The following is a 26868-nucleotide window of genomic DNA, read 5'->3' on the forward strand; positions in this document are numbered from 1 at the left end:
CGGCCTTCAGCTTCTAACACCTCTCAAATTCTTGATCATTTCTCAAGTTGTTCATTTGCTTCTTCCTCCCTCTTTCTACAAGTAGTAGATGTTGATCATAGGTAAATCTAGCAGAAATGAAAAGTGTAAAGCAGAACAATTTCCATGATACCACCAGGCAAAGTCAAGCATGATAGCATTTTTTTTGTGTCATATTTCTTTTCCATGTCTCAGTGCTTCTAAAATTGGGATGCATATTGTCATCAACAGGTGCATTTAATGTAGTCTTCCTTTTTTTTTGAGAGTTGTTCTTGAATCCATGGTTAGGCTTTATTTTCACCTGCCACAAATAGTCAGTCTGATAGTCCTTTCAAGGCAGTGTGGCTTTGAATTATAAAGTGCATGATATGAAATAATATTGGTTCTTTGCTATGATTTCAGTGCTGGTAAATACAATAATTCAGTGTGTTCCAGGAGTTACCTTATTTACTCTGGTGAATATTTAAAGACACATTTATGCAGCAATTCTATGAGTGTGTTGCCTTTGCCTAAGTAATTCAATTTGTTGTAAATACTTTTTGGTTGGATTTTTTGGCAGAAGTGAGTGGCTGGAAAGTCCATTTAATTTTATCAATTATTTCAGAACATATTTATCTTTATTTTTTGTGAGAGAGGGTTATTCATACCCAGCAAGATAATGGCTAATGGATATTGTCCCCTTTGTCAGTGTTGTGACCCACTCGTAAGGTAAGACCTGGAAGTCCCAGTGCTATGAGTCTGGGTGTTCTGTAGCTCAGTAATCCATGTTGTTTTTTTTTTTCTGCTGAGCATTGTAATAGTGAAATTAAGTGGAATTTTCTGCCTCCTCATTTGTGAAACCAGCAGTTATTCTCATCCATGACCAACTTTTCAGCTCTCCTATCCGTGCAAGTGCACAGCCTGGGCCAGTAGGTGGTGCTGTGTGCAAAACAAAGTGATAATTTGGGTCCTCAATGGAAATGGAAATCTAAACATGAAAAACCTCCGGCTTTTGCTAGTTTATTTTTTATCTCACATTTCACAAGTCAACATTATTTGACATAGTTCTCATATGAATTGTTGCTTCTTGATATTCAAATCAGAAATATCGCAGCTGAGATAATATTTGTGAGATCTCTCAGGTGCACATGAGATTGATGTGCTCACATTCACAACTCCTGTGGATTTGCATAGACCTTATGTTTCCCACAGGGATGCAAAACCTCACTGCCTCTGGGTGTTCTGGCCACCAGGCAGGGATATTTATGTGTCCCGGTTGGTAATGGAATGTTTAAAGTGGACCCTCTCCATCTCACCCCCCAGCCCCCAATACCTAATCCTGAAACAACAACTACTGAGGGTTTGGCATTTACTAGCATTCCAGATAGAGAAGCTAAGTAAGCCCAGGAGGGGAAATGGATGAAACAGAGTTCAGAGGCTGGGCCCCCAACTCATGTTTGGTTGCCAGGTGACTCTGGCAAGTGCTTGGACTTAGTATATTCATATATAAAGGGAGGGTACTGGACTACTGAGTACCTTATGTCTTAAGAAGTCATTGCGTTCTTGGATTTCGCCATATTTAAGTTGTATTTGAAGTGTTTCTGAACTTATGAAAGACTTCATGAAATTCCAAAAATAAAAATAAAACGAAAAATAAACCAGCAAATAAAGCACCAATCAATGAAGCAAGCGTTCTATCCAAGTGCCATAAATGTAAAATAACAGCTGATTTTGTCTTTTGCATTGTTTAGCCAGCTTTGTGGGCTTATTTTATGTAATTGCAGTAACTAATACAGACCGGGCCAGAATACTCCTGGCTCATTTGGTTCACTACCTGCACTTTGTGTGTGCCAGGAGTGAGGTGTGAGAGGTCTACAGTCTGGCCATTGGGCCTTTTGGCTTTGGGTTATTTTCAGGGCTTTTTAACTTGGGTTCTTAATGTTATTCCATTAGGGAAGCAAGTGTCAAGAAGTGATACCATTTCCCCGAAAGTGGTGCAAACTCAACATGGCTTTAATGTCTATACTTTTTTGTCCGGAATTGGTGGGTTCTTGGTCTCACTGACTTCAAGAATGAAGCCGCGGACCCTCGCGGTGAGTGTTATAGCTCTTAAGGCAGCTCATCTGGAGTTGTTTGTTACAGCTCTTACGGCAGCGCATCTGGAGTTGTTCATTCCTCCCGGTGGGCTTGTGGTCTCGCTGGCTTCAAGAGTGAAGCTGCAGACCTTCACGGTGAGTGTTACAGCTCTTAAGGCAGTGTGGACCCAAAGAGTGAGCAGTAGCAAGATTTATTGCAAAGAGCGAAAGAACAAAGCTTCCACATTGTGGAAGGGGACCCGAGCGGGTTGCCACTGCTGGCTTGGGCAGCCTGTTTTTATTCTCTTATCTGGCCCCACCCACGTCCTGCTGATTGGTAGAGCCGAGTGGTCTGTTTTGACAGGGCACTGATGGTGCATTTACAATCCCTGAGCTAGACATAAAGGTTCTCCAGGTCCCCATCAGATCAGTTAGATACAGAGTATGGACACAAAGGTTCTCCAAGGCCCCACCAGAGCAGCTAGATACAGAGTGTCAATTGGTGCATTCACAAACCCTGAGCTAGACACAGGGTGCTGATTGGTGTGTTCACAAACCTTGAGCTAGATACAGAGTGCCGACTGGTGTATTTACAATCCCTGAGCTAGACATAAAGGTTTTCCAAGGCCCCACCAGAGTAGCTAGATACAGAGTGTCGATTGGTGCATTCACAGACCCTGAGCTAGACACAGGGTGCTGATTGGTGTATTTACAATCCCTGAGCTAGACATAAAGGTTCTCCACATCTCCACCAGACTCAGGAGCCCAGCTGGCTTCACCCAGTGGATCCCGCACCGAGGCTGCAGGTGGAGCTGCCTGCCACTCCCGCGCTGTGCGCTTGCACCCCTCAGCCCTTGGGTGGTCAATAGGAATGGGCGCCGTGGAGCGGGGGTGGCACTCGTCGGGGAGGCTCGGGCCACACAGGAGCCCATGGACGGGGTGGGAGGCTCAGGCATGGCGGGCTGCAGGTCCGGAGCCCTGCCCTGCGGGAAGGCAGCTAAGGTCTGGTGAGAAATCGAGCGCAGCACCGGTGGGCTGGCACTGCTGGAGGACCCATTACACCCTCCGCAGCCGCTGGCCCGGGTGCTAAGTCCCTCATTGCCCGGAGCCGGCAGGGCCGGCCGGCTGCTCCCAGTGCGGGGCCCGCCAAGCCCACGCCCACCCGGAACTCCAGCTGGCCCGCAAGTGCCGCAGGCAGCCCCGGTTCTCGCTCGCGCCTGCCCCTCCACATCTCCCTGCAAGCTGAGGGAGCCGGCTCCCGCCTTGGCCAGCCCAGAAAGGGGCTTTCACAGTGCAGCGGTGGGCTGAAGGGCTCCTCAAGTGCCGCCAAAGTGGGAGCCCAGGCAGAGGAGGTGCCGAGAGCGAGAGAGGGCTGTGAAGACTGCCAGCATGCTGTCACCTCTCACTTTATTCTTTAAAAACACAGAAGATGGAGCATATTAGTTGCTGTAAATGTACAATGTTTGTCATCAAATCATCTTGCTTCCCACAGCAGATGCTCAACACTTTCCTCTGTTGAAAATTCACCTCCAGCCATCCCTTGCCTCTTTCCTACCCTCCCGCCCTTTTCGCTGCATCTCTGTGCCCCCTGGCTCATTCGTCCTTTCCTTTGGCGTGAATATTTGCAGAGATGTATCTGCTCACCCTATGCCTCCCATCTCTGTCTCCATCTGTGTTCTCCTTTCCTGATGCCTCTCTGTTGCTTCATTCCACCCTCTGGGTGCTCTGGCAGGCCTCCAATTTGCTCTGCATTTGATAGTTTGACAAAACTTGTAGAGAAGTCCAGAGTTAAGAACCAGCACCCAATAAAAGACCTGCAAAAATTAAGTTCTAAAGATGTATAAACCAATGAAGATCAAATACTTGAAAGGATAAGAGATCATTTCTTTGTAAGAAAAAGCAAATAAAACCAGTCAGATAAATTAATTCACTAGACTTTTACTCATACATGCTATGGAAATTTTTTTTTTTTTTGAGACAGAGCCTCGCTCTGTTGCCCAGGCTGGAGTGCAGTGACACGATCTTGGCTCACTGCAGCCTCCGCCTCCTGGGTTCAAGGAATACTCCTGCCTCAGCCCCCCAGGTAGCTGAGACTACAGGCGCCCACTACCATGTCTGGCTAATTTTAGTGTTTTTAGTAAAGACGGGGGTTTAGCCATATTGGCCACGCTGGTCTCAAATTCCTGGCCTCAAGTGATCTACTCACCTCGGCCTTCCAAAGTGCTAGGATTATAGGCCTGAGCCACCGTGCTCAGCCATATGGAAATTTTCAAACACATTTATAGTATATATAGATTATTGGTTGAGGCTACTGCATCTCTTTGTTACTCTATATGCTAGTGACATTTATTTGTCTTTGATATTTTTAATATTGTCCAATTATTGTCATGACTATCAGTTTTTAAAAAACTTTTTCTAAATTATCTGCAAAATCTGCTCTGAATCAACAGTGGAGTGTCCGTTCTACACCTTACCTGTAAACATAGTCTTTGTGGTGTGCTGGAAACAGTTAACAACTGGAGAACCAAAGCACTGATTTATAGCATCTGCCAGCCAGTTTCCGTGGTGTAAATCCTCCCACCATGGTTGTTTGTTTGTTTGTTTGTTTGTTTGTTTTAGATGAAGTCTCACTCTGTCACTGAGGCTGGAGTGCAGTGGCATGATCTTTACTCACTGCAACCTCTGCCTCCTGGGTTCAAGCGATTCTCCTGCTCCCTGAGTAGCTGGGATTACAGGCATGCACCATCACGCCTGGCTAATTTCTTGTATTTTTAGTAGAGACGGGGTCTCATCATTTTGGCTAGGCTGGTCTCAAACTCCTGACCTCAGATGATATGCCTGCCTCAGCCTCCCAAAGTTCTGGGATTACAGGCATGAGCCACCGTGCCCGGAACCACCATGGCCTTTCACACCACCAATGTGAGATCACTGAACATGGAGTTGGGAGGAGTTGTGCAAAACTGGCTCTCACAGTGAGAGTCGGCTCCAGGCCTGCTGTCTACAGCCCAATTTTGCTCTCAAGCCTTGTTTACCAAAGCCATGGCCATCATCTGAATGACTCATAGTGTGTTCATTCTTTGGAGTAGTATGGATCTGGTGCTGGACCAGGCATTCAATTGTGTGTACTTGGGTGACTTTCTAACTTCGTCTCACCTTATGACAAAATTCCTTTTCCTGAGAACTATTTTGGTCTCCCCTTTTTGTGGAGAGAAACCTGGATGAAACAGCCACAGCAGAGCCATTTCTGTTTGCTGAGGGCATGTTGATTAGCACCCCATCTTTTCCATACTTCAGTGACTCTTCATGGGAAGCTATGTATGAGAAAGTTTTTTAGAGTTAGGTGAGAGGTACTTTGCTTTCTCTTAGGAACACTTGATTTTATCATTTTGCCTCTGGCTGTAGCTCAGAGCCAAATGGACACCCTGCTGTTGCCATGCACAGCCTTGGCCTGTGCATGTGGCTTTATAGCAGTGTCTGAGCAAACTAAAAATGATAAGTTTTGTTCATTTAACATTATTTCAGTGCTCCCTTAAATCAGTTCCTTGGTGGAAAAATGAAGCATATCTATAAACATAATAAAGAAGTTAATTGGAAAGAAAACAGATGAGTGTTTGTGCCAACACTGCACTTCATCTATGTCTTCACATCTGCCACTCACAGACATCTTGGGAGGCCAGTCACATGCTGCGCCCAGTCGGCAGTCAGTGCAGAGAGAGGACTGGGTCTTGGTCTGGGTGTCCCAGAGCCTCCCTTGTCTACGCTAGACCTGGCGCTCCCTCTGCACCAGCCCTGTGGCCCCGACACCTTCCCACCCTTTAGGCTTGTGGAAGCCCTTGCCGTCCCCTCTGCCTGGAATACCCTCCCTCAGATGACCACGGGCTCCACCCTCACCTTCAGGTCTTTGCTGGACGTCACCACCTACTGAAGCCTTCCATGGCTGCTTGAACACCTGCTTACCCCATCACTTGCCTGTCTTTCCTGCTTTCTTTTTCCTCCTTCATATGTGTCACAACATAGTATAGGTTTGCTTATTTATTTGTTGCCTGTTTCCCCATAGGAGGGCAGAGAATTGATTTTCTGTTTCCCAATGCCTAGAAGAGTGCCTGACACCTGGTAGTTGCATAGTAATGTTTGTTGAGTGACTGACGGAGTGAGCAAATGAACAAGTGCTTCACCCACCATTCTCTCTTATCTCCTGCTACTAAGGAGCAAAGTGAGTTCCAGGGTTTCATGCTTCATGCTGCAGGCAGCTTGAGTGTAATTCCTGCAGAGTACCTGAAATCTGAATGAGAGAAAAATTGGCAAGAAAACATGCTTTTGTTCTCATGTTTAATTGTTCTTGTGATGCAGAAGCAACTTTTTATTTTTGTTCTTGCATTAAGAAATGCCAGAAACTCCTTGGGTGGCCTGAGAAACATCGCTGACTGGTGGGACTGGAGTCTGACCACACTTCTGGACGGCCTGTACCCAGGAGGGACCCCGTCAACCCGTTTGCCGGGGGCTCAGGTGAGCTTTCCATCTCCTCTCCATAGGAGATGATCTCAGAAAAGCCATCTTGCAGTGGGTGAAACAGTCACTAATGCTGAACTGCAGCACTGCGTAGGTTCTTGAATGACTATGCAGGTGTAAGGCCGGTGGCTCTCCAGCGGGTCCCAGCAGAGCATCCTGTTGCTTTCCTGCCAGAACCCATTGGCCCCATCCCATTACACCCTGCCGAGCTGCACAGGATTCTCCAGATTCCTGCGCTTCCCAGGCCAGAGATAGACACAGGGGCTATGGCAGAGCCTCAAGAGCCCTCAGGCTGACGGGGTGTGAGGTCAGGAAATGGAAGATTCTAGTTACGTGTGCAAAATACCCTGACAAGGAAACACAAGAACCACCCCAAAACAGAGGAAGTGCAAGGAAGCTTCCAGAAAGAGGTGAGGCTGATCCCAAGTTCTGAAGAAAAAGTTAATATGCATTTTACATAATCCCATTCCTTGCTCATCTTTTATTTTCAACCCCTTTCCCACGTTTAAAAATGAAATATGCTGGGTGCAGTGGCTCACACCTGTAATCCCAGCACTTTGGGAGGCCGAGGCAGATGGATCACGAGGTCAGGAGTTCAAGACCAACCTGGCCAACATGGTGAAACCCCGTCTCTACTAAAAATACAAAAGTTAGCTGTGTGTGGTGGCACGTGCCTGTAATCCCAGCTACTTGCGAGGCTGAGGCAGGAGAATTGCTTGAACCTGAGAGGTGGAGGTTGCAGTGAGCCAAGATCACGCCACTGCACTCCAGCCTAAAAATACAAAAATTAGCCAGGCATGGTGGCACGTGCCTGTAATCCTAGCAACTTGGGAGGCTGAGGCAGGAGAATTGCTTGAACCCAGTGGTTGGAGGTTGCAGTGAGCTGAGGTCACACCACTGCACTCCAGCCTGGGTGACAGAGCTATTCTCTGTCTCTAAATTTAAAAAAGAGAGAGAAATATATTTGTCCATATTCCTTGAGCAGTTTATTTATAATTTTATTTTGTTGTATTCTATATAGTCTCTTGGGTCGATGACACTGGAGAAACTTTCAAAAAAGATAAAAGAGAGCATTCTCATGTGACACAAGTTACGAACATCATTTGAACGTTAACCCTTTTCCAGGACAAGTCTGGGGAGGTTGTTGCTGCCTTCTTAGAATGTTGGTTATATGCCTAAAATGATGTTGGAAGGAAAATAAAACTCTGACCTCTGTGGTAGCAGGAGTTACCCAGAGCATCCCCATGCCCTTTGAGCACTGCTTGATGAGGAGGTTTGAAGTCCACAGCACACCCAGTCCTCATCATCTTTTTTCTCCTTTCAGCCTGGAGCTCTTGGAGGAAAATGCTACCTAATAGGCAGTTCTGTAATTAGGCAGCTAAAAGTTTTTCCTAACCATTTATGCAAGGTAAGATGTTCCTTTTCCTTTTGCTTCCAAAAATAAATGGAATTAGAGAAGTCTAGGCAACACTGGGGCAGGACCCCGGCAGATCATTTGAACTTCTCTGCGAGTTCAGTGGTGATTGGAATTGTCAGTGCCGGGGCTGGGGAGAGGGCGAGCCTCGCCCTTCCTTCCTTCCCCCTTATGAACCCCTTTCCAAAGCCTCTTTCTTCCTTGACGTTCTGCTGCAGGTTTCTTCAATTCACTCTTTGGCCTGAGAGACTGGCATTCTAGGCAAAACTAGGGTTTTTAATCAAACAATCTAAAAATAGAATATTCACATGTCTTTTTCTAATGGGGAGGGTGTGCCCTGAGATGGGCATTTTACCTGGCATCTCGTGATGGGGAAGTCTTCAAGTGGTCTAAGCCTTAGACTCATACACAGCTCAGATACCAACTTTCCGTGGGTAGAGCCTTGATCCTGTAGCTTGAGCTAGAGTCTGTAGACCACGAAACAGGCCACAGAACGATCCTATGAGGAGAGAAGGGCACCATGTTGCAGGACAGAGCAGGTGTTCACATGTGGCCAGGCCTGGAGACCCCGGATTGCAGGGTAGCCTTGGGAATAGCATCTGTGTCTTCTTCTGACTGCTGGTTTGTTCTGCAGCTTCCCAGGCCATTTTCAGCACTCATCGAAGACTCTATTCCTACATGTAGTCCCGAAGTTGGAGGCCCTGAGAACCCCTACCTGATAGACCCAGAGAACCAAAACATGACCCTGAATGGTCCGGGGGGCTGTGGGGCAAAGGAAGACTGTGTGCTCAGCCTGGGCAGAACAAGGTTAGTGAGATTCGAAGGGCTGGGGCTCATCCTGCCTGCCACCGCCACTCCAGCTCGGGTGCCTGCTGGACGCGGTGCATCTGCAGCAGGTGCAGTCTCCTGACAGGCCTGCGAGGTCAGCGCACCACTGCCAGGGGCTCCAGCAAGACTTGTCATTGTTGTGGATGACAGAAGCGTCACACAGGCTCAGACCTCCATGTGGGAGAGCACAGAGCAAACGTTCTTTCAAAAAGTGGTTGCTAGAACATCTGGAGCTCATGGAATATAAGGAGCATTTGTTGCATATTGACCTTGTGCCAAGATGGGTGTTTACTGTCTCATTTAATCTTCACCCAGCTCTGTGGAGTAGGCCCTATGCTACTTTTCCCACATCCTGAGGGTGAGGGGTGGAGGTTCAAGTGCATAACAAGCAGGACCCCATGTTGCAGCTAGGTCTGAGGTCAGGCCGCCTGCCCCATCCAGCCAGTCACACTGTTGCCCACAGCCACCTGTGGCTCCCTGAGCAGCATGCACCTCACACTGGGTTGGAGCTGTGCTGACCCAGTGGTAACATGGATGGTCTTAGACCAACGGGGAGGTCTAGACAGTTACAATAATGTGTGCCTTTGAGTAATACTCTTAGAAAGGAAATGATTTAATTGTTACTAAATATAAGTTAGTATTTAGTAACTGCCTTCCCCCAGCTTATTTGTTCCAAACAATGGGGTCTCTAGAAAAAAAAGAAAAATGAATATTCTAGAGTCCCTGGGGAGAGACACTGGGCATTTCTGCCTCACATGGGGTGGGGTGGGAAATGGAGGCCTCTGTTCTCCAGGTCCCTCCTGCCTGAGGGTCCCCTGGGCTGCTGCAGGGAAGAGAGTGGGGCAAGGAGAGAGGACAGAGGGCTATTGATGAGGTCTCTTAGATACAGAGGGCCATCTGTCCTGCCCCTTGAAGCCCAGACACTGTTTGTCCTTGCGAAGTCTAGCATAGGGTGTTCCCAGCATGGGACCTGCAGCTGGGAGCCTCAGTAGACTTCTGCGCCTTCCTCCCTGCCCTGCCCTACCCCAGTGTATGCTGCTTTACAGGCCTGAAGCCCACACGGCCCTGTCCCGACTCAGGGCCAGCACATGGATTGACCGCAGCACCAGGGCTGTGTCTGTGCACTTCACCCTCTATAACCCTCCAACCCAACTCTTCACCAGCGTGTCCCTGAGCGTGGAGATCCTCCCTACAGGGAGTCTCGTCCCCTCATCCCTGGTGGAGTCATTCAGCATCTTCCGCAGCAACTCAGCCCTGCAGTACCACCTCATGCTTCCCCAGGTGAGCTGACCGGCCTCTTAGCCCTCCTGGAGGTGCACAGGGAGGTGAGGCTTCACCTGGGCTGGGCTTCTCCACCAGACAGGACTAGTTCCCTACCCATTCACCCGCCCCTCCAGTCACACTCTTTGTCATATACCCTTTGTGTGGCAGGCATCACACTAAGTGCTGGGGCATGAGACAAAGAAGACCCCCAGTGGGGAAACCAATCCTCACATGTGTGGCAAGGGCAAATACAGAACTGTTTTGAGGTACCAAATTCATCACGGGGGAATTAGGCCTGATGTTTACATCCCTCTGGGGATTTAGCTCAGGCTGCTATGACAGAATAGCCTACACTGGGTGCTTTAAAAAGAGACTTTTATGGCCGGGCGCGGTTGCTCATGCCTGTAATCTCAGCACTTTGGGAGGCCGAGGCAGGCGGATCACAAGGTCAGGAGTTCAACACCTGCCTGGCCGACATGGTGAAAACCCATCTCTACTAAAAAAATACAAAAATTACCCAGGCATGGTGGCACACGCCTGTAATCCCAGCTACTCAGGAGGCTGAGGCGGGAGAATTGCTTGAACCCAGGAGGTGGAGGTTGCAGTGAGCTGAGATGGCGCCACTGCACTCCAGACTGGGCGAAAGAACAGGACTCCGTCTAAAAAAAAAAGAGAGAGATATTTACTTCCCACACTCCCAGAGGCTGGAATTCCATGATCAAGATCAAGCCTGGTGAGGTTCTGCTGAGGGCTCTAGTCCTGGGAGATGGCCGCCTTCTCACGGTGTGCTCATAGAACCTCTTCTTTGTGGGTATACACAGGGAAAGAGAGCAAGAGAGAGCTGTCTAGAGTCTCTTTGTGTAAGGACACTAATCCTATAGGACCAGAGCCCCAGTTAACCTTGATTACTTCCTTAGGGGTCCCATCCCCACATATGTCCACACTAGGAGTTAGGGCTTCCACCTGTGAATTCAAGGGAACACAAATCTTCAGTCCATAGTACCCAGGGTCTTGGTGAGATGGAATATATCCACATAGCTTCACCAAACAATCCTAAACACCAGAAGTCACTCTGAGTTATTCCTTGGGAACTTTCCTGATTTTCTGCCTATAGTTGACTTTTCTGCTATGAAGAACTAAGTCCTGCTGACCCTTTGACCCGGTAAAGGCTGAGATTTGCGTAGAGCTCAGCTCGCGCTGGTGTAGACGGAATGGAGGGTGGGAGCATGGCCACTGGTCAGGGTCTGCCTGGGGGAGACACGTAAAGCACTTACCTTGGGCATCAAATTTAAGGGGTATCACAAATACTCTTGTAATCAAGGTGAACAGTATTCTGGTGCAATAATTATAAACATCAGAATTCATATCAAAAAATCATATTGGACAAAATATGGAAATTGTAGACAATGGCAGGATCAGTTTTCCTGATAGTTTCTTTGCCTCAGGCTCCAATTAGGCTCAGCACAGCACTGCTGTTAGACACCTTGCAGCACCCAAAAGTGAACCCTGCTTTGATTATGTGTGTAGCTCCTTACAGCAGGCCAATGGGACACAATGCACATAACTCCAACAGAGGACAGAGAAGATGCATAAAGCCCTGCTGATGTGCTTCGGTTCCTCACAAATCCATAACTAAATTTGAGTTTGGGTTAGTGATTAAAGGCATGAATCAACAGGTAACTCACCAATGGAGAGAGAACCACATAGAGAACTTTAAGAAAGTGCTCATAAGGGAGCTTTAGAAGACTTTACTTGGCTGAGAAAACTAATATGTATGTATATACAGTTCATATGTTATCTATTTCACATGTACACAGAAACTCACTCTTTTGACTGGTGCCAAGGAAGGACTGGAGGATTGGCATGGAGGTCAGGAGGCCTGGTGGCTGTAGATGCCCGTACTCTGTGCTTTCCCCGAGTGCAGAGACCATCTCGGGTTCTAACCCCTGGCAGGGAGTTTCTGTGAGTGCTTGACTTGTACCAAACCACCCCAAGTGCCCACTGAAGAGCAAGTTTAGGATTAAACCTCTGCAGAACAGGAAATGGGCTTGCATCCTAGCTGCTCAAAGGTGATTGGCAGGGAAGCCAGTCACATGTTTAGACCTTCAAAAAACAATTTATCAGCATTCGTGTCGATCTTGTTTGTTTACATTCTCTCCACCAGCTGGTCTTCCTGGCACTCAGTCTCATCCACCTCTGTGTTCAACTCTACCGTATGATGGACAAGGGTGTCCTCAGCTACTGGCGAAAGCCAAGCAACTGGCTGGAGGTAGCCTCTCTTGTGTCATTTTCTTTTGAAAAATAACAATAAACTGTTTATATCTTGAAAAAATAATTTAAATAAGAAATTGATTATGCACTAGCTACTGCCAACATTATTGCAGTTTTCTCCCTCTGTAGTGTTAATCTCAAAACAGCATTTGAGATCAGGCATCATTTAGTGTTGTTACAGTTACCGTCATGTACCACACAAATTTCAGCCAAGGTGGTGCGTAAGATCATATGGTGCTAAGAAATTCCTGTCACCTAATGACATCTTGATTCTGACCTTGTATAGGCCTAGGCTAAATATGTCTGTTTGTATCTTAGTTTTTAATAAAGAAGTTTAAAAATAAAAAATTAAAACAAAATTTTTAAAAATAGAAAACAGCTTTTGGAATTAGGATATAAGGAAAATATTTTTTGTACAGCTGTACAGTGTGTTTGTATTTTAAGCTGTGTTATTATAGAGTCACAAAGTTAAAAAAATTAAAATTTTTTTAAGTAAAAGGGTTACTGTATGCTAAGGTTAATTTGTTACTGAAGAAAGAAAAATGTGTTTACAAATTTAGTGTAGCCTAAGTGTGCAGCATTTATAAAGTCCACATTAGCATACAGTAATGCTCTAGGGCTTCACATTCACTCACCACTCACTCACTGCCTCACCCAGAGACACTTCTAGTCCTGCAAGTGCCATTCATGGTAAGTGCTGATACAGGTGGATCATTTTTTACCTTTTGACTCTATTTTTACTGTATCTTTTCGATGCTTAGATATAGTTAGATACACCAGTACTTACCATTGTGTATGATTGCCTACAGTATTCAGTACGGGAACACGCTGCACAGGGTTGTAGCCTGGGAACAATAGGCTGTCTCATATAGCCTAGGTGTGTGGGACTGTCTGTGTCTGTGTAAGTGCACCCTATAATGTTCCCCCAAGGACAAAATCACCCAGCGATGCATTTCTCAGAAGGCATCCCTGTCGTTAAGCGACGCATGACTGTAACTTACAATGCGTGTCACATGGGGTGCCAGGTGAGCCCTTCCTCAGGAGCCATCTGAGGGCCTTTCTCTTGGATGTTGCAGCTCTCGGTGGTTGGAGTGAGCCTCACGTACTATGCAGTTTCCGGCCACCTTGCTACTCTTGCTGGAGATGTCACTGACCAGTTTCACAGAGGACTTTGCCAAGCATTTATGGACCTCACCCTTATGGCATCATGGAATCAGGTACACGGTGTGCTCAGGGCCATATAGATAGAGGCCATGCACTGTGATGCCATCCAAAAGGCAGAGGTCACACAAGCTCTAGAAGGTGCGAGACAACAGATTTGTTCCATATTGAGAGATGATGCTCTGAGCTGGCAGATGGGAGTGGCCAGGACAGTGAAGGGCTTGGAGAACTTGAGACGTGCTTTAAACACTGGGGTATGTGGATTCTGCGTGGAGCAGAACTCAAGAGCCTGGAATTCCCCCAGTGCCTCCAGGGGACACTAAGGGGCACAGGAAGCAGGTGTTGATGCAGCGTGGAGGAAGGAGGCTAGCGCTGACTTGCTTAGACACACCATTTTCTCTCTTCATCCTGGCGACAGTCATAAATGCAGGCAGTATTAGCCACTCTGCAAGAAGACACCAAGGCTCACAGAAAGTATCAGATCCCTCAATAGAGGGAAGTCTGGTTTCAAAGTCCCTGCACCTCCTTCCCCTAGGCAGCCCTTCCTGCAGGGAATGGTTCCCCACAGGGGTGGGGGCTCCTACCAGGAGGACCAGGCAAATGTGCACCGATGGGCCTGGAGGAATCCTGGGGAGGGGGCCAATGAGACGGGGCAGGATCCCCCCAGAACAGCATGGGACGCTGCCTTCCTGTGGTGGTGGAAGATGAGCCCCCATGTTCTGCCTCCTTGCCCTGCTGCCCTCAGATCTAGCCCCTCCTCTACCCCCCTTGTCCTCCTTTTCCCATCTAGAGGGTGGTCAGGACCCCAGGGCCACCCCCAGGGCTGGGTGAGTCCTATAGCAACCTAGAGAACAAGGGCCAGTTCCCCTCCATCTTCAGGCCCCTTCTCCCCAGGTCCATCCATCTGCCCCACCACCTCCCTCTCACTCCTTGGCTCCTGTCCACTGTGTAAGGAGAACCAGGCAGGATGAGGCTTGTTTCCGCTACACTTCTGCTTCCTCCACTAGTGCCCCAGTCCCTGCCTCTTTGTTGGAGATCATTTTGTTGCAAGCAAGAGAAACTCCCTAGGCTAGAGGAAAGAAACAGGTTCTAAAGGATCCCAAGCAGAAGATTTGGCTTTTCTCCTGAAGTAAAAGAATACATGAATCTGATGAGACAGAACACTCGCACAAGCAAGGCAAAGCAACTGTCACTCACAAATTGGCAGGGACAGCAGAAGCCTGGGCTGCATGGTGAGCCGGTGCCCCCAGCTCAGGAAAGCTGACCAGGGTGGACAGAGTCCAGTCTGTGTGTGTCCTGACAGAGTCCCATCTGCGTGTGTCCTGACAGAGTCCCGTCTGTGTGTGTCCCACTTGCACCAGTTCGGAGAGCCTGGAAAGCCGCCTGCCCTGAAGTTTCATAAGCTGGGGAACATAACATGCTGTGCTAAAGTGTTAGAGGGCATCCTCTTCTCGGAGGAACATGACCAGAGCCCACGCACTTCCACGTAGTTCCTCCTTATCTCCAGATATTGCATTCCTAGCACATTCAACAGTTATTGTGAGAACTATAAGCAAGAAAAGGGGAAGAGCCGGGCTGGCCAAGGCCAACCAGGGACCTGTTCTGCAGGCACTTATCAGCATCTAATGAAATCTGCATTAAGCAATTATTTGGCTTACTGTCTTCCCCCACAAGACTGGAAGCTGCAGAATAGAGAATGTATCTATTTTGTTCACTACCGCTCCCCTGGTACCAATATTAGGGCCTGATGAGGACTGGCTGCTTGATTTATTGGCATCTCTCTCTGGGACAGACAGCAGGCTTCCTGGTCTACCTTTTATAGTATAGCTCTGCTAGTCAACCCACTTCCTACTATTTGAGTTCTGGCTTATCCATGTAACTGTGGCCTTGCATGGTCCTGTCGGCTACAATGCCGACACGCCTGGCACTCCTTTGCCTGTGCTTAAAGGCCCACAGATGGTGGCCGGCTTTCTCTCAGTGCACAGCTTACAAGAGCATCTGATTAGTCACTGATTGGCCAGCAGGCGTGGGCCTCAGGAAGGGGGTGCAGAGTGAAACACTTTGTAGGATGTTCTTTTCACCTGATGTGGACAGGGGAGGTTTTCTAGAAGCATGACTAGGGCAAACATGAATCTGGTCTACATACTGACCTGGTGACTTGGAGTAAATAGCCTCCTCCTGACTTCTGACCTTGGGAAGTGAGTTCATCCTTATATCCCTTTTCCCCACTGATGTCCTATCTTTCTCATTATGTTCCCTGCCCCTGCCAGAAAAACTTACCTGGGGAGAGTCCCTCTTTCCTGGGGATCCTGTCTAGGGCAGATGCCAATTTCTAATGTCTCAATTAGCTTCTGAGAAGAGCCGACATGTATTGAGGTTTGCTTCTGCCAGGCACTGCCTAAATTCTATATAGTCACGTGTATGTTAAGCTATCCAACCATCTAATGAAACAGATACTAGTATGCCACCCATCTAGACCGAGGCTCTGAAAGGTTAAGCAACTGGCGCAAGGTCACTCACATTGACATAGGAGCTGCACTGGAATTGGCCTCTGGTCTTGGGGTCCTGGGTAGCTGCATTCCTAAGCACAGAACTATAATGCAATGGAACGGCCCTCCAAGGGCATGGTCCACACTGTCCTGACCCAGGAGCGCTCAAGGCAGGAACCTGTATCTCACACCATTCAGCTCTATTGTTGTGTTGCTGTGTGTTCAGGGCCAGCTTTTGGGAAATGTGCAGTGTAGACAATGTTTGTCTTCTGAGGTGCCCTCGTGTACCCATCTCTGTTCTGGCACCTTGGCCTCTGCCCACACTACGGCTTTCCCTCCTAATTCCACTTCTGTGGGCACCTCTTGTGCTGTTTGTCAAATTATTCTCTGTAGAGACAGTTAGAGGAATTTAGCTCTAACTTCAAAGTAGGCTGCATCCCAGGTGCTGGAAGAACGAGTCGTCTTCAAGATAAACACAAATGACTTTCTAATGATGGAATTTAACACCCAGGATTAAAGAGCTGTGATTTGGGTGTGTGAAAATGAAAATGCACAGGCTTTAGAATCAGCAGACCTAAAACTCAATCTCCCAGCTCCTCTTTGACCATGTGCCATTGGGCAAGTTTCTTAACTTTCTTCAAGTCTTAATAAGGTAGAACTATGATACATACCTTGGGGGTTTTGCTAGGATTTGAATGTGTGTGTGTGTGTATTTGTACATACACATTCAAACATAGCCTTGGAACAGCTTGGCACCTAGCAGATGTTCCATAAATGAAAGTCATAATAATGGCAATTACTCAGAAGGCTTTATGGCATCTCTCAATCAGATGGAGGCAAGAAAGGGGCCCTTCCACTCTGTCCACAGGAGGTTTATAACTGTGTTGTCCAATAGTCACCACTAGCCACACATGGCTATTGAGAACTTGAAATGTGGCTAGTCCAAACTGAGATGTGCTGTGAGTGTAAAATACTCACTGGACTTCATAAACTTAGTATGAAAATTAAAAATGTGCTGGGCACGGTGGCTCACGCCTATAATCCTAGCATTTTGGGAGGCCAAGGTGGGCAGATTGCCTGAGTTCAGGAGTTCAAGACCAGCCTGAGCAACATGGTGAAATCCTGTCTCTATTAAAATACAAAAAAATAACCACTATGGTGGCATGTGCCTGTAGACCCAGCTACTCGGTAGGCTGAGACAGGAGAATTGCTTGAACTCACCAGGAGGCGGAGGTTGCCGTAAGCCGAGATCCTGCCACTCAAGCCTGGGTAACAGATTGAGACTCTGTCTCAAAAAAAAAAAAAAAAAAAAAAAATTAAAAATGTAAAATATCTCAATAATTTTTATGTTGGTTACATATTGACATGATGCTATTTTATAGGATTTCACATGTACTAATTTAAACAAAATACGTTATAAAACAAATTTACTCTGTTTAATTGTACTTTTTAAAACATGGCTACTAGAAAATTCCACCCATAGCTTGCATTGCATTTTTCTTGGCCGGTGCTGGCTAAAGCCCCATTCATCCGCATTCACCCATGTGCAGCCCTGCCTGCTCTGAAGGGAACCCGAGGGGTGACAGCCACTCACAGCTTCTCTAGGTTTTGGTTGTCAGAAGTCCTTGTTGACTTTGTCCCAATTACTGAGGAAATAAAACAAACAGAAAACCTTGATTCATTGCCCATATAGATTTTAAACCATCCAGCTGTCATTTCTTTTCTCTTGGGCTTACAATTTTGGTGAGAGCATATGAGATCATACACCCAAAAGTACTTTCCCCATAAGCCCCTGGTAGGGAGGGGAGAAGGGAGCAGCCTTCCTAGAGGCCTTGTGAATGTGGACGAGTCCGTAAGGCTGTTTGCCCCTGGGTCTGCCATGCCCCCAGTTGTACTATGTTTGTCTGTTCACACTGTTTATCTGAGCCATAGACTCTAGAGCTATAAAAGGGGAGTGCCTCCCATATTTGCGAGGATTACGTTTTTAAAAACCTACTTGGAAAGTGTTGGTGCCCTATTCTGTACATGTATCTGGAGGGAAGGAAATAAGCATGCACTAAATACTTCTTTGAGTCCCCTCCGTGGTGATGATTTTCGTGTAGCCCAGTAGACTGAGGCGCAGACAGGGAGAACAGACGTGGGGTGGACAGAGCCCCATCTGTGTGTGCCTGCTAGACCTGCTGCATCCTAGTGTTCAAAGAAATGGCCAGGCCAGAATTCAGAGCAGTTCTTCTCAAAATGCGTTATGATTTGTATTTACCCCTAGTTCCAACTCATTCTCCTCTGCAGACATCTGCACTTGATGTCCCTCGGAGACTCGTGGGTCTATATAACATCATCAAATCCAATGAACTCTTTATGCATGACTGACAGCTGTGAATATGTCTGCACCTTTCAGTGACTGGCATGGCACACTGACTGCTCTGTTCTTCTGTCTCAGAGGGCTCGATGGCTCCGGGGAATCCTCTTATTCCTCTTCATATTAAAATGCGTCTATCTTCCTGGCATTCGAAACACAATGGCATCCTGCTCCTCCATGACGCACCACTCACTCCCCAGCATCTTTGTAGCAGGGGTAAGAACTCTCCCCTTTATCAGGTGATTTCCCTTGTAAATTATTGATCTGTGTACTCTTGTCAGCCTTTCTCAAGGGAAAAACAAACTGCTCTCAAGGTAAACACTGTCTAGAATTCCAGTCTTCTAATCCCTTACAGTGCGGTTTTAGATAACTGATATCAATAGTTACATAGTAAGTTATGGTCATGACAACAATAACCATGATTTATGAAACACTTGCTTTGTACTATACCTTACAGTAGTATGTTATTATTACTAATATAAGTAGTTATTATCACTTACTAAGCTTTCTCTAAGTGCCAGGAATAGCACTTTGGGCCTCTCATAGATTACTTCATTTAACTATCATAACCAAGCTATCTATGGGCAGGCACAGTTCTTCTTAGAAGATTCTCAGGATTTCCTGGCTCAAACCCCAGGGCACAGCCAAGTCTTCATCCAGGGCTAGCCCTGAAGTCTGGTCTGGAGGGTGAAGCTCCAAATCAACAGGTCCAGAGTACAGCCTGGAGCCCTGATGAAGTTCCTGGGGTGCTGTTGATTCCGATCTGGTCCCAGCAGGGAAAGAGCTTTCTCCAACCTGACAGGCCCTAGTACAGCACAGAATTGCAATCAGGGCCGAGGGAAAGTCTAGGCCAAGTGCCCTGAGTTAGGAGGCTCTGGCTGTCAGGATCCAAGCCACACAGGACACCAAGCACAGGTCTCCTGCTCTAGGGAAGGGGTTCCCCAAGCCCTATTCGCCTTACACTGGAGGAACATGCTCAGCAAACCGGGGCAGAGAGAACGAACCTGAGAGTCAGACAGAGCGGCATTCGAACCTGGCCGTCCCACGCTCCAGCTCACTATTGTGAGCACCAGCCAGTTGCCCAACCTCTGCCTCCAGAAAAAGCATTGATGATGTTTGCCCCGAAGGGTATTACTGGCCTTTGAGATTATATGCATGTAGAATTTATGGAGTGATTAAACTAGTCATTATTAAGACCACTTAGCAACATGCAAAAATGCTTTTTTTTTTTTTTGAGATAGAGTCTCGCTCTGTCGCCCAGGCTGGAGTGCAGTGGTGCAATCTTGGCTCACTGCAAGCTCTGCCTCCCAAGTTCATGCCATTCTTCTGCCTCAGCCTCCCGAGTAGCTGGGACTACAGGCGCCCACCACCACGTCTGGCTAATTTTTTGTATTTTTAGTACAGACAGGGTTTCACCGTGTTAGCCAGGATGGTCTCGATCTCCTGACCTCACGATCCGCCTGCCTCGGCCTCCCAAAGTGCTGGGATTACAGGCGTGAGCCACTGCACCCGGCCAAAAATGCTTTTATGTAAGGAAAAAAAAGCCCAGAATATAAATAATTTGTGTCCAAATTAAGTAGCAGAATTCTAACTGTGCAGCAAGTATAGATGCATAGGCATCAAGAGGAGACTGGGAGACCACATAGCTCAATTTGTCCAGTTGTAGACTCATAGATTGTGCTTTCTTTCTTCTGAGTTCCACTAATGTCTGATTTCACTTGTGGAGTAAGTAATACTAAAACGAGTCCCAGTGCATTCATAGGGAAGTCTTTGGGTACCTGTCCAGGTTTACACATGAGTCCAGCAAGGACCCACACAGAACGCAGCCTGTGACCATAGCTGCAGCTAGGTAAGGCCTCTCTGTAGGCCTGTCCACAGTCTACACACACGGCCCCATGTGGACCTATGGGACGACCGCCTGATGGTCTGACATCCAGGCTGAGAAAATACTTATCAGCACCAGAGCTGGTTGGAGCAGATGGAGTGAGAAGCACGAACGGAGCCAGTGATACAACCCCTCAGATCCCAGGCCAAGTTCTCAGTCTGTTACGACAACCAGGACCACGAAACTTAACCTGAACCAAATTTACATCAAAATCGGAAAGCCTTCCTGATGCTTCCTAAGTGGTTTATTTTACTAAGCTCTGGCCAGGTGCGGGGAACATAAAGATCATGAGGGAACTGCCCCCTCATGGCAACCATGGCCTCCTGAGGGGGCCAAAGGCCAGGGGAGCAGGCTGCTTGTCACCACAGGCAGAAGAGGCAGCTGAGGAAAGGAGAGCGGCACTGGCAGGAAGAGCCCTTGAAAGGGAAGAGGGAGACCAGCCACAGTGTGGGAGGCTGGTAGGGTGGGAGGAGGGAGGCCTGGGAGACGGGTGAGAGGGCGACATACGCCTTTTGGGTTCAAAACCAGGGATGACATGATTGATCCACACTCCCAAAACTGCCCCTCCAAGTTTGTCTCTATTTTCAGCATTTGGAAGTTGAGTCTTCCACTCCTAAGAAGAGGTGACGAGGTCAGTGATCTCTGGCTTTTCTTTCTGCAGCTGGTGGGGGCCCTGATGCTGGCCGCCCTCTCCCACCTGCACCGATTTCTGCTCTCTATGTGGGTTCTACCACCTGGCACCTTCACAGACGCCTTCCCTGGGCTGCTGTTTCATTTTCCCAGAAGAAGCCAAAAAGACTCCCTCCTTGGCCTTTCCAAGTCTGACCAGCGGGCCATGGCTTGTTACTTTGGGATCCTTTTAATAGTCTCTTCCACACTGTGTTTTGGAATGGTAAGTAAACACGTCCCCAACTTTCAAGTTATGGTTTGTAAAAGTTTCATTTGCTGTTAGGGTGAAACTCTGGTCCACGTGGATGGGGCCAGGCAACACAGGCCAGATCTCATGGTAATGAATCCCTGCCGTCCAGCTCACCTGCCCTGGGAGGTCAGGTCAGTCAAACAGAGTCGGTTTGACTCTCCCTTACTCTAGAATAGTCCAGCACTACAGCAGCCACCCCCGGGTGCCGCCTCCTCCAGGAAGCTTCCCTGGCTCCCCTCACCCTGCACTGAATCACATCATTTCTTGCTTTGAACTTCATCTGCAATCTCACACTGCCTCAGGGGTATCTGTTGCCTTTTCTCAGTCTTTCCATATTATCAGAGTTTCACTCCCATCAGCCACCTCCACTGGACGTGTTCTCCAGGCTAGAGGCTGAAGGAGGAATGGCTCCCTGTTTCACACCCTCCTACTGATCTGCCACTGACAAATCTAGTCATGTCACACATGGCTTAAACTCCTTCAACGGAAGAAGAGGTTCCCCCATGGTCTTGTCCTGTTGCCTGGACTTGGAGTCAACAGATTTAGCAAATAAAACTGGAACCCAGTTACAGTTAAGTTTCAGTAAACAATGGAAAAGTTTTCAGTGTTAGTAATCCCCCTACAGCAGTTCAGACATATTTATGTTAAAATTTATTTGTTGTTGACTTGAAATTAAAATGCAACTTAGTGTCTTATATTTTACCCCTCTCTGCGGAGGCTCCCACCTGCTCTGCCCAGCCTGACCCAGGATTGCTATGCCCACATTGCAAAAGTGGGACTCTTCACTTCTATCTCCAGAAGGCCCTACAGGTGTTCCTATGGAAGGCTCAGGGTTGGGACCCCTGCTCTGTGCTTGACTAAGCCTATAGGCATGCTGTCCACACTTACTGAATGTGCCTTCCCTCAGATCCCTTCACTGTGACTCATTCAGTGTTAAGTTCTAAGACAGGGTCAGTGTGGTGTTCCCTCTAGAAGCTCTCCCAGCACCGATTCTCCCCTGGACCCCCAAAGGCTCTGAGCATGCCTCCTCATTGCACCCATTGTCTTGTGCTGTTGGTTTTCGTCTCCTTTTGAACTCTAGCCACATTCCTAGCAGGCATATTGGTGTGCCTGCCTTCTAGGGTAGTAGTTCCTGACACATTGTAGAGCCCACTGCAAGTTCAGTAAATTGAATATTCAAGTTTTGTAAGTGGATAAAAATTCTCTGCAGTCCTTAAAAGTCTACTGGTATTCTAGTTTAGTAGCTAGAGGGAAACTAAAAGTGATTGCTCATGTTCACACCTTGACAACACTCAGGCCTGAGTCCTTTGCTTTTATCAATGATCCTAGCTCCCTACTCTTGCTCATCCATGAATGCATAAATCCATCGATCACCCATCCATACACCTACTCACCAAACTAGTTACCTGTCCACCTATCCACCCACCCATCCATCCATCAATCCACTCATTTGTTCATTCATGCACTCACTCATTCAACAAAAACCTAAAGAATGCCCATTAAATTCAGGCAATGGCGAAACAAAGATAATAACTGGTTCCTGCCTCAGGGAGCTCACAGTCCATAGGGGAAGACTGGCATATACAAATAATTATGGCAATTTTTATATTTTGAATACAATTTTTAAATTGGATATGTGATTTGGAAACCTGTAGCTTCTCCTTTTATTCTCTTAACAGCATCTCTACAGAGCAGAAGTTGTAAATTTTGATAAAGGCCAGTTTTTCAATGTTTTCTTTTATGGATTTTGCTGTTGGTGTCCTGGCTCAATTGCCAAACCCAAGGTCACATATTTTCTCCTATTATTTTCTTCTAGAATTTTTTTTTTTTTTTTTTTTTTGAGACGGAGTCTCACTCTGTCGCCCAGGCTGGAGTGCAGTGGCGTGGTCTCAGATCACTGCAACCTCTGCCTCCCAGGCTCTCCTGCCTCAGCCTCCTGAGTAGCTGGGATTACAGGCGTGTGCCACCATGCCTGGCTAATTTTGTATTTTTAGTAGAGACAGGGTTTCTCCATGTTGGTAAGGCTGGTCTCGAACTTCTGACCTCGTGATCCTCCCGCCTCGGCCTTCCAAAGTGCTGGGATTACAGACATGAGCCACCGCACCCAGCCTTTCTTCTAGAATTTTTATAGTTTTATGTTTTACATTTAGGTTAATCATCTGTTTTAAGCTAATTTTAATGTAAGATATGAGGTATGGAACAGAGTTCCTGTTTTTTATAAATGAATATCCAATTATTCCAGCAGAATTTTTTAAAAGAATATTTACTCCATTGAATTGGCTTTACAACTTTGTCAGAAAGCAATTGACTGTATCTGTGTGGATCTATATCTGGGTTGTCTATTCTACTCCATTGATCTTTCATTTAGCCAGTTCCACGAGGTCTTGATCACTCTGTGGCAAATCTTAAAGTAGCATGGATGAGTCCTCCAGCTTTGTTCTGTTTTGGTTGTAACTATTCTAGCTCTTTCACCTTTCGATATAAGTTTTAGAATCCTCTTGTTAATATCTTTTTTAAAAATCATGTTGGTGTTTTGATTGAACTTGGCATGGAATTATAAATCAAATTTGGGGGGAATTGGCATCCTAATAATATTAAGCTTTTTCAATCATAGAATTCTGTATTTCTCTCCATTTATTTAGGTACTCTTTGATTTTTTTTCGTCACTGTTTTATAGTTCTCAGCATGCAGATCCTACACGATTATAGGCAATTTTAAAACCTAACTAGAAATGTCCGCAAAAAGCAAGAAACTTTTAGATCAGAGACTCATTTATTCTTCCGAAGCAGACCAGGAAATCTTCACACAACAGGAGAGGGAGCCTTGATGAGGAGTTCCACTCATGGTGATGACTGCTGAGAGCAGCATTTTAGACAGGGGGCATGCAGGGAGGGCCATGCTGGAGTTCAGGGTCAAGTGGACATTATGCTGAAAAGGATGGTTGGAGTCAGGAATGGAGGGCCTTGAATGTCGTGCTTAGGCACCTGGATGCTATCTTCTGAGACCGGCAGGCAATATTGCATTGAGGTCTCTGGGTGCAAGAGTCAGGCCTTGCGGTCCCCCATGGCTGTTTTGCTGGTAAAGCCGAGAGGCCTCAGACCTACACACCAGTGGCATACCCTTTCAGGCTCCTGAGCATCTTTGCAGAGTTCTGAAACTTTATGAGGGGTTCGAGGGATTTGGGGACCAATCAAGAACAAACATATGACCACAAGAGGTAACACACACAAGCTTTATTTGGGTAGTGTTTTGAAATGTTTCCATGTTGGGGAACTCCCTCATGCTATGAAACTGTCCACAGGTTTACAGCGTAGCGGCCAAGAAGAATCCAAAAAGGAAGAAGAGCAAGGGCGATCTCAGGGGAGCGGGGCAGCAGAGAGGGAGCTTACCCCTTAGAGGCTGCTGCTTAGCAGCATGGAGGGGAGGCTCTGGGTCAGAAAGCTCTTGAGGCCAGCGGCAGCTTGGGGCCTTATAACATTATCAGTGGGTAACAGCTGTCCCCTGAGGTTTTGCAGGGTGTGTAAATGGCTCTAAATGGCTAAAATGTTTGTTTGGTTTTTTTTTGTTTTTTTTTTGAGATGGAGTCTCGCTGTGTCACCCAGGCTGGAGTGCAGTGGCGCAATCTTGGCTCACTGCAAGCTCCGCCTCCCGGGTTCATGCTATTCTCCTGCCTCAGCCTCCCGAGTAGCTGGGACTACAGGCGCCCACCACCATGCCCGGCTAATTTTTTTTTTTTTTTGTAATTTTAGTAGAGATGGGGTTTCACCATGTTAGCCAGGATGGTCTCGATCTCCTGACCTCATGATCCACCTGCCTCGGCCTCCCAAAGTGCTGGGATTACAGGCGTGAGCCACCGCGCCCAGCCCTGTTTGGGTTATTTTTAAAACAATTGGATGTGTAAAAATTTGAGTTTGGTACCAGTAGGCTTTTGAGCTAACAGCTTACAGCCTGCAGTGAAGAAATAAACCACCTGGAGGCTTATAGAGCACATGTTGGGGGCACAACAACTTGCTGAGCCCAAAGCCCTTTCTGGTCTCCCAGGCACAGGCACAGGCCTCTCTCCTGAGGCTCACCCACAGCTCAGAATGGCTCACCAGTGGACACCAAAACTGAGACACAGACTTTACATATGGGCATGCACATTGCGTTGATAATCTCAGTCTTCAAAGTTAGATACTGAAAACAACCTTTATAATACTAAGAATTTCCATTGCTGAGATCATCTTACTGCCATTTAGTTCAATTCAGGAGAGGTATTTTCCTGATTTTGCTTTTTTTCACCAAGGAATCACTATTTTACCAAAAGGTCATAAAGTAGCATCATCAGATATAATCTTCATTGTATAGTTTGTCACATTAACAAAGCTCTTTATTTAGGCTACTAACATGAAATTTGTCTTCATTTTTTTCTTTTTCCTAGCTGAGAGGTTTTCTCATGACTTTACCCCAAAAAAGAAAATCTTTTCAAAGTAAATCTTTTATGAGACTTAAAGATGTCACTGCTTATATGTGGGAAAAGGTCCTCACCTTTCTGAGACTGAAAACACCAAAGTTGGAAGAGGCTGAGATGGTTGAGAATCACGTAAGCTGTGGGATCTTGGATTACTGAGCATGATAGCACACACTAAAGATGATGGTTTCATTGCAGAATTTTGCTTTCAGTTATCAAAGCATTAGTATGTTTCCATGCCAAATCTCCTTGCAGAGCCACAAAATTAGTCTCAATCATAGTGGAACTCATGGAATTTTCCCTTGCAATTCTAAAACACTTTACGGATTACCAAGCACGTTCTCCTGCATTAACTCACTATATCCTTATAATGACCTGTACAGTTGGAAAGACAGAGTTTATGGTCTTCCCCAGGACACAGACATGCTGTATTCTGTCCCCTGAGTTAGTCTATTTGTTTTTGGTGCCTGCTATCAAACCCAAACTTCTATCCAAAACATGGAGCCTTAGGTGCATTACTTGAGTTCAGTCACCCCAGACATGCATGTAAACAAATCAAACCAGGTGTTTGCACACTGAATACTCACTTTCTTCCATGGCTGATGTATTAGTTCGTTTTCACACTGCTGATAAAGACATTCCCAAAACTGGGAACAAAAAGAAGTTTAATTAGACTTACATTTCCACATGACTCAGGAAGCCTCAGATTCGTGGTGGGAGGTGAAAGGCACTTCTTACATGGTGGCGGCAAGAGAAAAATGATCTAGATGCAAAAGTGGAAACCCATTATAAATGATCAGATCTTGTGAGACTTCTTCACTATCACAAGAATAGCATGAGAAAGACCAGCCCCTATGATTCAATTACCTCCCACTAGGTCCCTCCCACAACATGTGGGAATTCTGGGAGATATAATTCTAGTTGAGATTTGAATAGGGACACAGCCAAACAATATCATTCTGCCCCTGGCCCCCCTCCAAATCTCATGTCCTCATATTTCAAAACCTATTATGCCTTCCCAACAGTCCCCCAAAGTCTTAACTCGTTTTAGCATTAACCCAAAAGTCCACAGTCCAAAGTGTCATCTGAGACAAGGCAAGTGCCTTCCGCGTATGAGCCTGTAAAATCAAAAATAAGCTAGTTACTTCCTAGATACAATGGGGGTACAGGTATTGGGTAAATACAACTGTTTCAAATGGGAGAAATTGGCCAAAACCAAGGGGTTACAGGCCCTATACCAGTCCAAAA

The 26868-nt window shown here is 46.7% G+C and overlaps 1 protein-coding gene and 1 long non-coding RNA gene across 3 annotated transcripts in view; one reads left to right on the forward strand and one right to left on the reverse strand.

Annotated features, from left to right (window-relative positions):
• Window positions 1–26868, forward strand: part of PKD1L1 (polycystin 1 like 1, transient receptor potential channel interacting) — a 183584-nt gene that overhangs the window by 136102 nt on the left and 20614 nt on the right. For both annotated transcript variants that reach the window (XM_030796568.1, XM_030796567.1), the window contains exons 47-55: window positions 6455–6578; window positions 7906–7989; window positions 8630–8802; window positions 9870–10104; window positions 12251–12355; window positions 13434–13574; window positions 18448–18582; window positions 20913–21143; window positions 25591–25752. In XM_030796568.1, the coding sequence (XP_030652428.1) occupies window positions 6455–6578; window positions 7906–7989; window positions 8630–8802; window positions 9870–10104; window positions 12251–12355; window positions 13434–13574; window positions 18448–18582; window positions 20913–21143; window positions 25591–25752 (1390 nt within the window). The remainder of the gene's footprint in view (window positions 1–6454; window positions 6579–7905; window positions 7990–8629; window positions 8803–9869; window positions 10105–12250; window positions 12356–13433; window positions 13575–18447; window positions 18583–20912; window positions 21144–25590; window positions 25753–26868) is intronic.
• On the reverse strand, window positions 600–26452 carry LOC105737803. Its single transcript, XR_004026457.1, has 4 exons — window positions 26300–26452; window positions 8351–8494; window positions 3717–3886; window positions 600–936 (listed from the first exon to the last, which is right to left on the reverse strand). It is a non-coding gene; the product is annotated as an uncharacterized LOC105737803 (long non-coding RNA).

Source organism: Nomascus leucogenys, chromosome 17, assembly GCF_006542625.1.
Source record: "Nomascus leucogenys isolate Asia chromosome 17, Asia_NLE_v1, whole genome shotgun sequence".
Taxonomy (NCBI): Eukaryota; Metazoa; Chordata; class Mammalia; order Primates; family Hylobatidae; genus Nomascus; species Nomascus leucogenys.